The 10,705-nt window shown below is 49.2% G+C and overlaps 1 protein-coding gene across 1 annotated transcript in view; it reads left to right on the top strand.

Annotated features, from left to right (window-relative positions):
- Positions 1-840: 840 nt before the first annotated feature.
- The window catches only part of INSR (insulin receptor), a gene marked incomplete at its 5' end in the record, with an annotated part of 54,850 nt that continues 44,985 nt past the window's right edge, over positions 841-10,705 (top strand). The window contains 2 exons of the mRNA XM_083879929.1: positions 841-925; positions 8,467-9,018. Coding sequence (XP_083736055.1) covers positions 841-925; positions 8,467-9,018 — 637 coding nt within the window. The remainder of the gene's footprint in view (positions 926-8,466; positions 9,019-10,705) is intronic.

Genomic DNA, 10,705 nt, shown 5'->3' with positions numbered 1-10,705 from the left:
GGCTGCTCCAAGCCCCATCCCAGCCTGGCCTTGGGCATTGCCAGGGATCCAGGGGCAGCCACAGCTGCTCTGGGCACCCTGTGCCAGGGCCTGCCCATCGTCCCAGTAAAAACCTTTTCCCTCATCTCTTACCTAACCCTACTCTCCTTCCATCTGAACCCACAGTGAGGTGAGGCTGCTAAACTCCTTCTTTTTACTCGCTGAAAGACACCGGGGCCATGGCAGCTCCACGGGCAGCGCCAGCAGCGCTCACCTGGACGGGCGGGCGGGTGGACAGAAGGACGGACGGACAGACGGATGGGTGGATGGATGGGTGGATGGATGGATGGATGGATATATGGATAGATAGATAAATAGATTAGATAGATAGATTAAATGGATGGATGGTGGCTGGCTGGCTAGATAGATAGATGGATAGATAGATAGATAGATAGATAGATAGATAGATAGATAGATAGATAGATAGATAGATGGATAGATAGATGGATAGACAGATGGATGGATGACGATGGGTGGCTGGCTGCCGCCGCCGCCGCCGCTCCTCCCCCGGCCCGTCCCGTCCCGTGCCCGCGCTCCAGCGCCGCCTCTTGCGGCCGCCCCGCCGGGCTCGCAGCTGACGGGGGCAGCCCCTTGTTTACTGGCCGGGGCGCCGCCGCCAGCCCGGCCTGCGCTGGAAGGGGCCGCCGGGCCGGGGCCGACACCGCGGGCAGGGAGGGGCCCGGCGCTATAAAGGGGCTCCGCGGGGGCTCCGCCGGCGATGCTCGGCCGGGCCCGGCCCCCGCGCCCGCCCCGCGGGCTCTGATTCGCGCCGGGCGGCGGCGGCCGCGGCAGCGGCGCGGGATGGGACCGAGAGCGGCGGCGGCGGCGGCGGCGCTGGCCGTGGCCGTGGTGCTGGGAGCCTGGTGCGGCCGCGGCCGCGGCGAGAGTGAGTCGGGGCCCGGCCGGGAGGGTCGGGGCGGCGGCGGCGGCGCGGGCCGGGCCCGCCGTGCCCTTTGTACCTGCGCGGGGCCCGCGGGCCCGGAGCGCGGCCGGGTCACCTTCACCCCCGGCCCGGGGCCCGCGGGGACGGCCCGGCGCGGCCGAGATTGGAGCGGGCACGGCGGGAGAGCAGCGGCCGGCCCGGGCCGCGGGGCCCCGCCGGGGAGGGAGGAGGGAGGGAGGGGAGGGCCCCGGGCCGGGGTCAGCGGGGCCGCGCCGGGCAGGGGAAGGGTCGGGCCCCCTCGGCCGCCGCTGCCGGGCCCTGCCCTGGGGGCTCCCCAGGCCCTTCCCACGGCCCTGCCCCGGTTCCTCACGGGGTCCCTCGCCCGCTCCCCTCCCCGGGCCCTGTCAGCGTCTGTCTGTTCCCCCGTCCCCTCCCCGGCCCCTTCCCCGGGTCCCCTCCCTCCATCCACTCCCGGTGCCTTTCCCGGGTCCCCTCCCTCGATCCATTCCCGTGTCCCTTTCCCGGTTCCATTCCCGTGTCCCTTTCCCAGGTCCCTCTCCCGGTCCCTCCCCAGCCCGGTGCCCCCGCCGCTCCTCGGCGGCCTCAGAACGGGCTCCGGTTTCAGGAGGGTTTAGTGTGGCCAGACGCGGAGGTTTTGTCTTTAACCACTTTTAGGTAGTGTGCCAAATCCACAGGTATTACGATGGGAGAGCTCCGGGGGGAGGCTCTGTGTGTACACAGGGGCTTGTAAAATACAAGACAGGGATATAAAAGATGTTGTGTTGGAGGTCACAAGCTTGTTAAACCCACGGCTGGCTCGAGGTTGAGCCTTACGAGCTGTTTTGATGGGTTACGTTAAATAAACTTGCTCAGGAAATCCTTTTAATGAGAGGTTCTTTAATTTTGGGTGATTCTGACAATTTTTTTTTTTTGACAAAAGGAAAATATTTGTTTAAAGACAGCTAACTGGATCCGTGGGTCGTGTCTCTCGTAGACAATCTGCCTGTTGGCCTTTTCCCATCAGAAAAGGCAAGAGCAAGAGAATCAGTTTAAGTACAGACAACACAGTGATGGACATTATTGGGATATGTATGGGATTCAGGGAATAAAGCAGGATGTTCCTGTAAGACAGCCTCTCTTCCCAGCAATAGGACAAGTCACATATTTCAAATATAACCCAGTTTCTTCCCTCTTACATATTTTCACGTTTGAAACCTTCCAAGAGGCCGGTGACACAGTGTTACCTTGGGAGGGTCAGTCCCAGCTGCTGTGGGCAAACCTGCCCGCCTCCAGCAGAGATGGAAAAGGCAGTTGACATATAGCACTAATAATAAATAAATACGTGTGCAACTGGAGTCCAGCAGTTCCTAATTTGAAAACACTATTATTATTACTGCCACAGCACAGCCTGTGATTTGGTTATTTATTTAAATCATGTTTGCTTTTTGGGGTTCAAGCGTGTTTATGTTCTAAACTCCCTAATCTTTGCTGTGTTACAGCGTGGTAGGAAAATGTGTCTTGAGTTCCTGGATGGAGGAACAGGGGCACAGGACAGCAAAGCAAAGCCTGGGCTGGAACATTTCCGTGTCATTTTTACGCTGCAAATACTTTATGAAGCATTCTACAGACATTTGGGACCACTGGGGCCCTGATTTGAGAGGTTTTCAGCTGCTGTGGTGTTTGATTGTGTTTTCTGGGTGCTTGGCTCTGTTTTCTGGGAATGGTGAAGTCACAAACAACGCGGGGCCGGCACCGGCCTGGCTGGGGGGGAAATGCACCGACAGAGTTGCATAAGCAAACAAGTTGTTCCCTGAGCAACGGCTCTGATGGAGGCAGCTTTCTTGGAGATGTGTGCCCTGTGTTCCCACAGACAGCCCCCGGGATAGCTCTGCTCTCTGCTGACAACATCCCCCCTATCCCTGGTTTTCCTTGTGCCCCCTGGATTTCTCTCCCCTTCAGTGCCTTTGGGGAAGAGCTGGGGACAAGCAACAGGTAGATGGAGATGGCTCAGGAGACAAAAGGGGTGGATGGTGAAGTTCACATTTACATCCAGTTTTTCCTCCTCAATCCATCCCATTTTCCTAAATATTTTAGGAATACTTCATGTGAGAGCACTCTTCCTCTCTGACATGTGGCTAAAGGTGGTTGCTCAATTCAGGAATTACTGACAGGAGTAGAAGAAAGAGTTAAGGAAAGAAGGCTTCACCTGTGCATTAAATGAAGATCCCTATATCTTGTTTTGGGAAGAAAGACAGGCTTGTGTATTTTTTTTTTTTTTGGTCACTGTGTAAACATAATGCAACTTCTTGAAATAAATCTCGCACATGACTCATGCCTGTCAGTTCATTAGCTCTGGTATTTGGGGTGGGATTTACCTCACCTAGTTTTAGGCATCTGCTAATGGAGCAGCTTCCTTTGGGCTCCTTTTCTGGTTAATAGAAAACTGATCAATGCAGTCGTGGGAGTTTAGAGTGCTCTTCCTCCCCTTCTAAACTCTCCCCCTAAATCTGGGAGCTGCTCATGGTGCTCCAGTACCTGCTGCTGGGGTGGGAGTTGGGAATGCAGTTGGGAGATCTCTACCAAAGTCATCCTGTGGGACAAATTTCACTGTGTATTGCTGTAGTAACACACTTAGAAAATAGGTTGCTCCTTAGTTAGTATCATATCTGGCTGATACAGATATTTTTGTGCTCGTAAACTCATTAAGAAACTGTTCCCTTGTTCAACCTCGAGCCTGTGTTAATTTTTTATGCTGAGAGACTTGGTCTAGAATGAAATTTTGCTCCTGGGAGAATAAAGTAGGAGAAGTGAGTGCAAAAGGGCAGGGCTGTACCAAACCCAGGCCCCAGCGTGTCCTTCCCTTTTTTTGGGGACAGGCAGCACAATGACTATCTCTGAACAGTGCAACACCCCAGAGCTTTCTGGAGGTCAATTTTGGGGTGACTGCCTTGTGGAATATAAATGATGTTGATATGGGCAAGGTGTAGAACCTGTTCCTGCTGCCTTTGGAGCAGGGAGGATCCTCAGGTGTGTTGGCAGCAGCAGGGACCTGGACATTACCCTGAGTGGTCCTGGGGTGCTGCCACCCCAGAGCTGGTCATCTCTGCAGGGAAACGGGGCAGGATGAGTTGTGTCTGCTGGTTGGAGTTTGAGTCAAATGAGGGGAGCATAAGGACAGCCCAAACCAGGCTTTGAGGGATTTGCTCTTGAGCAGTGAGAGGTAAGAGGCACCTGAGGTGTTCCCTGTGGGTTTATTTGGGCTCATTTTGGAGTCCATCTCCAGCTCGCTCAGCTCGAGGTGTCTGAGGTGCAGAACTGGAGCTTAAAAATCCATATTTCACAAGGAGATGGTTTTTATGTTTAGTAAACAATAGCTGCTAGAAGCTGTTGCACAGTCCTTCCCTCTAACCTGTTATCAGGATGTTTTCCTCAGCAGTTATCCCAAAAGACACCCAAAAATCCTTTTCCCAGTTTCCTAAAGCCCCTTCCAAAAATCAGCTTTACGTAGAATTGCAGTGCTTTTGACCAACCCAAGCAAGTGTAATTTCTCTGTAATACTTTGTTTATTCAATAGGCAGCAAACACTACAAAAAAAAAAAAAAAAAGCAGAATTAACTAATAGTTACCTCAAATGGTTTGCAGTCCTTCTGTGCCAGATTACGCTGGGCTTGATTGTTGAAGGCCAGAGGTCTGAAGCAGTGAATCATTAAGGTTTGGTGTCCACAGGATTTACTATAAACAAGGTTTAAGTTCCAGCTATTCCCCTGGTTAGACTCTGTCTTGAAAACTTAACCTCTGGCATCAGATCTGGTTTCTTCATTCAGGTCCTGAAGGTTGTTACCAAACCAGTTTGTCCAAGAGCCTTTGGCATCTTGGGATTTGTTTGTTTGTTGGTTTTTTAAGAAGCCTGGCTTCAGCTTGGTTTTCTGGGGGGGCTGATGGAACATGTCTAGGATGATTTAGTAGTTTTTTGAGTGAGTGGCTTGGTAGCAGGGATGGAGGAGTGCTTCCTCTGGCAGCTCAGAGCTGTGCTGCTGTTTCTGCTGAAATTTAGGAATTTATGTGTAGTGGAGGTTTTGCCAGTGGTTTGCACAGGAGCAGCTTTGGGCCTACTACTGGAGAATCAATTTGTGATTTTTTTTATTTCCCTGAAAGCTGATTTATGTGTTTTTTGAAACCAGGTTGTCTGTGTTATAATTGATGGCTCAACTTTGCTCTCCTTCTTCTGGGATCAAACCTGCCTTGCCTTCCTACTGAATGGTTGATTAATTCTCCTGTCCCTGCAGAAGAAATACTATCGAGAGAAGCTGTGGAAAAACACTTATTACTTTGCTTAAAACTGCTTCTTGTTGTCTTGGTAACAATAAATTTATGGGGTGACTTAAGCTGCTACTGCATGAACAGGAGATATAAACTGCTGAAAATTCAAAGGCATGAAAAGATGGAGAAACCTCCAAGTAAAAAGCATATTTTGTTTCAGATGTTCTTTAATTCCTTATTATTCTCTTTGATCTTTGAGGTGTTAAAAAGAAGGAGCTTAGATACCAATTATCACTTAAAAACGTAATTGAAGTAGAACCTGAAAAATAATTAAGTGTGATTTTTCTCTAAACGTGGGGAAAAGCAGCTGATGAACCATGGCTGTTGCACTTCCAGCTCTGGTAGATTTATATTTTTAACTCTTCAAAAGCTTCACTCATCTCTTTTTAGATTCACCTTTAGCTAACCTCTGTTCCTTAACACATCTTTTCAAAATATTTGGAGTTGTTAGCCTTTGGTCACCTTCTCTGCAGCCTCCAGTGGGGAATCTGTGTCAGGATGGGGAGAGCTGTGAGTGACGGGAGGTTTGTACCCCGTGGGGGTGTTTAGATGGTTGGAAGGTCTTTGAGCAGCTTTTGGGCTCTTTGGACCAGGAGCAGCATGGCTCATGGTACTGGTGATCTCCAGAAGCTTGAAAGGTCCAGGAGCAGAGTCATTTAACTGGTTTTGAGTGTTTAAGGAAAGGGGTGAGAGCTGTGAAATCCAAGGCTGTGGTGACCAGGAGTGACCAGGACAAAGGGAATGGCTTCCACTGCCACAGGGCAGGGCTGGATGGGATATTGGGAAGGAATTGTTGGCTGTGAGGGTGGGCAGGTCCTGGCACAGGGTGCCCAGAGCAGCTGTGGCTGCCCCTGGATCCCTGGGAGTGTCTAAGGCCGGGTTGGATGGAGCTTGGAGCACCCTGGGACAGTGGAAGGTGTCCTTGCCACAGCAGGGGTGGAATGGGATGAGCTTTGAGGTCCTTTCCAACCCAAACCATTCTGGGATTCAGATCATCCTCTGTGAATCCCTGCTGGCTGTGGATCTTCCTCTGCCAGACCAGGACCATGATTTTCCTCAGTGCTGATGCAGCTGCTGCCCACCCAGGGTAGCTCCTCCAGACCAAGCTCCTTAGCTCTGTTCCTGCAGAAAAGGAAGATTTCCCCAGGCTGGAAATGCAGGCACAGCACTCAGAGGGCTTTGTCCTGACCATACCTAACTGAGATCCTTCCAGCCCTGCTCAAGGTGCCCTGTGCAGGGAGCAGGGCTTGTGTCCAGCCCCTGGTGACTCACCTCATTCTACCCAAAATGATGAAAGACAGAGGCAATTGTGCTCAGGGTATTCATGCATCTCGTGGCCTTCAGCCACAGCAATAGCCTGGAGCTCTGACTCTCAGAAGTAATTCCTGGTCTGTATTTTTTGACCTTTCCTTTTCCTTAAGGTCAGCTGTCCATTCCAACAGGCAGGAGGTTATCCTGGAGTGCAGCAGCTGGTGGTGGGAACCCCCCCCAGCATTGCCTGTGTACCCCACAATAAAGAGAACCAAGAATAAATACGAACCAAGATGTTGCATTTTGAATTTATCTGGTAATTTTAGCTGCAGTGGTGACTTGTAGGTTGAACTCAGTCTTTCATTTTCTTACGTGTCCTTGTGTTACTTCTCCTTTCACTGCCCTGACCTGCCACACACTTGCTTCTTTGGAAATTCCAATGTTATTTATTGCAAATTAATATCCAGAGCATTTAAGCTGAATCCGCTGCTCTCCCAGGTCTTTTAGCCCAGGTTGGGATGTGCAGCAGTACAGTTTGGGGCAGTTTGCTGCTGGCTGGTCATCAGGTTCCTTTTCCCACTTTTTCCAAGTACATCCTTAATCCTTGAGGCACCGTGTGCATTGGCTTTTTTCTTCCAGAAAGCAATTTATGAAATTACTTGGATATAGTGCCAAAAAATCCCATTGGGCAATAGCATTGCTTCAAATCCATATTAGTATTGCCAATTTTTTTTTTTTTCAGTCAGTGGAGCAAAATTTTGAATAATCATTAAGATATTTGCATAGAATTTGGTTTTAACCCCTCCAGCAGTGGTCTGTGTTGAACCATGAGGAGTCAGACAATCCTAACTCTGAAGTGTTTGTGTCCACACCAGTTTTGTTAGGCTGGGTGATCCCTTGGAGCTGTGATGTGGTGGTTTTATAGTTGGTGAACTTTACATATAGTGACAAAAAGAGGAAAGTGTCTTTAGTTCTTAACTGGGGAGAGAAGACACTGGCCCAGCTGTAGACAAAGAGAGAAATCCTTTGAGTGGATGCAGTCTTCAAAAAGGAAAAATTCAGGAAGAATACACCTAGATTTGAACATTAAGGCCTGACTGATGTTTCTGTGAAGTTGGTTTCAAAAGGGTTGTCACAGGGAGTTTTGTTGTCCTTGTAGAGGCGTGGGGCTGCAAATTTCCTTCTTGATTTCTTACCTGTGCTTAGAGTTGAAAAAATATTTCCCTATTCAAACTTTTTTTTTGTTTTGATGTATTCCTATTATTCATTTTTCCTCCTAATTTATGCTTCATGTATTTGTTCACTTTGCCAGTGCTTTGGTTACTGGTGCTGTCAAATAAACTGCCCAGATAGTCAAGACAGGGAGATTTGCACCCTTGAGAAAATAATAACAAAAAAAAGCCCCAACATCTCATCTGAAAAGAATGCACAGGGCAAAAATTACTAATGTAGTAAATTACTCCTGTCAGCAGAGTCTGGGCAGGAGCGTGGGCTGTGCTCCTGTGCATTTCCAGGTTTTTCTGCTCCTTTCCCAAGAACCACCATCTCTGGCCATTATTCTTTTCCTATCTTCCCCTCCCTGCAACCATTCTAAATGACTCCCTCTAATCCGCTGGCATTAATTGCACAATCTGAGATGAGGTAGGTGTGTTGCTGGCAGCTCCCTAAAGAAAACAGCTCAGACATCTCTTCCCTTTGTGAGCGCCAAGTGATGTCCCAGGACTGGTGTTACCACTGCAGTCGTGATAGAGGCAACAGGCAGGGACTCAAGATGGCAGAAAAAAATGATGAAATACTCTTGTTTTGTAACCAGGAATGTTCCCCACAGTGTATTTCTTAACACTTGAAGCCTGCCTTGCCGAGGGGGCCACGTGTCCCCAGCAGAGCTCGGTGTGGTTGGACAAAACTGAGCGTTTAGAAAACGACAACAATTAACCTTCTGTTAAATAAAGAAATTGTCCTTTGCTTCCCAGTTTGCAGGAGCATGGACATCCGCAACAACCTGACCCGGCTGCACATGCTGGAGAACTGCACCGTGATCGAGGGCCACTTGCAGATCCTGCTGATGTTCAAAACCAAGCCTGAAGATTTCCGTGAGCTCAGCTTCCCCAAGCTGACCATGATCACAGACTACCTGCTGCTGTTCCGTGTGTATGGCCTGGAGAGCTTGAAGGGCCTCTTCCCCAACCTCACTGTGATCCGAGGGACTCACCTGTTCTTCAACTACGCCCTGGTGATCTTTGAGATGGTTCACCTGAAGGAGATCGGCCTCTACAACCTGATGAACATCACCCGGGGCGCCGTGCGCATCGAGAAGAACAACGAGCTCTGCTACCTGTCCACCATCGACTGGTCCAGGATTTTGGATTCTGTAGAAGACAATTACATCGTGGCCAACAAGGATGACAAAGAAGAGTGTGGAGATGTGTGCCCAGGCACCGTGAAAGGGAAGAGCAACTGTCCCCCCACGGTGATAAATGGGATTTTCATCGAGCGGTGCTGGACGCACGATCGCTGCCAGAGAGGTGAGTGTGCAGTGAGGGGTCTCAGCTGGGGCTTTGCTGTCAAATTTTGACCTGTGAGGCAGTGGCTGCTTCTGGATCCCTGGAACATCCAAGGCCAGGGTGGACAGGGCTTGGAGCAGCCTGGGACAGTGGAAGGTGTCCCTGCCATGGCAGGGGTGGCACTGGATGGGCTTTGAGGTCCCGTCCCACCAAACCACTCTGAGATTCCTGGAGGGCTGATAAATGCCTTCTGATTGCTACCTGTAAGCACAGATTCCTAAAAGCAGGGCTGAAAATTGACATTAGAAGATGAAGAAAAAACCTTTGGGATGGGTTTGAGCAGTTCCTTCACCTGTGTTTATAGGGCATCCAGAATTCTGTGTTTGGTTCTTCTGCAGAGTCAGGAACTGCCCAGAACTCACCATTTTAATGGACTCTGAGTGTCTGGTGTAACAGTTGGTACTCTGAGTGTCTTTATTGGGGTTTGGGTAGGGAATGAAAGTCCAGACTGACTGAGAGGCTGCAGCAGGTGGAAGCACAACTGTGGGGAAAAGTCTCCATGGAATAAACCCCATTCTGGAAAGGTGCAATTCCATCTTTACCAAAACCTTCCTGCCATAAAAAGGTGTAAGATCCGTGGATGAGTGAGCAGCATTTGCACAGAGAAGAAACTGGGAACAAAGTCAGACCTGAAGGGGAAGGGAGAAGAGAGGACCTGGATGGGGTAGAGGGTGAAATAACAGGGCTTTGAGCCTGGGGCTTTGCTTCAGGGGAGAAGCTTGTTCCAAAAACTCACTGCTGTTGCCACCCCAGTCCTCAAATGTATTAGAGTTGCTTTTAATTTCATACAGATTTGTTTTTTTCCAAACTTGGAACTGGCCTTAAGCTTAGCTTTAATTATATATTGCCTTTGATTTATGTTAAATCTGACTTGACGGGGAGCAGAGTGAATTGAGGTGAGAGTGACACATTTAGGGTTGTCTGCCTTTCTGGAGGTCGTGCATCCAAACGAGCCAGTGTGTCCTGAGACGAAATTAGGAAACTTGTGGGCTGGAGAGAAATTCTTGCCAAGCTTTAAAGGGCAGCTCTGAGTGCTAAGTGCCAAATTTGAGGAGGAATTCCTACCAATATGCACAAACTAATGCAATTAATGTGGTTTCCCCTCTGCTACTCCTCACCCCAAAATCGTCCAGCTTCCTTTTAAAGAAAGTGGTTATTTTTTGTGGCCAGAATAACAGGGTATGAGCAAGAAGATGCAAGTGTGTACGTGTGTTCCTTTTTTTAAATGAAAAATAAGATTGTAAAGCATTTTATTTATAAACTGTCAGGTATGCACAGTTACATCAGCACTGAAACCTGGTTTCTTATGCATTTCATGTGCTGTGTTTTCTGCTGTTTCATTATGTTAAAGGTCTAAATGGCACGTTTTCAGTGCCTAGACCATAATGCCCCAAAATTCCTGTGAATTTTCTGGGGCTGTGTTGCAGCAGACTGGAATGGATAGTTTTTCTCTCCTTTTAAAAACTGCCTAGTTCCATTAAACCTGGAGAAATGTAATATTTTTATGATAATATTTGACTGTTGGGAGCTCAGAAATCTGAGCTCCTGAACCTCTGCTGCGAGAGTTTGTTGGTGGACACCTGTCCAGTACCTGCCTCAGCTCAGTCACCACGTCTGTTTGACCCAGAAATTGAGGTTTAAATCAGAA

Source organism: Zosterops lateralis (genome assembly GCF_965231275.1).
Source record: "Zosterops lateralis genome assembly, chromosome: 29".
NCBI classification, from domain to species: Eukaryota; Metazoa; Chordata; class Aves; order Passeriformes; family Zosteropidae; genus Zosterops; species Zosterops lateralis.
This window is presented reverse-complemented; position numbering and strand designations above follow the sequence as displayed.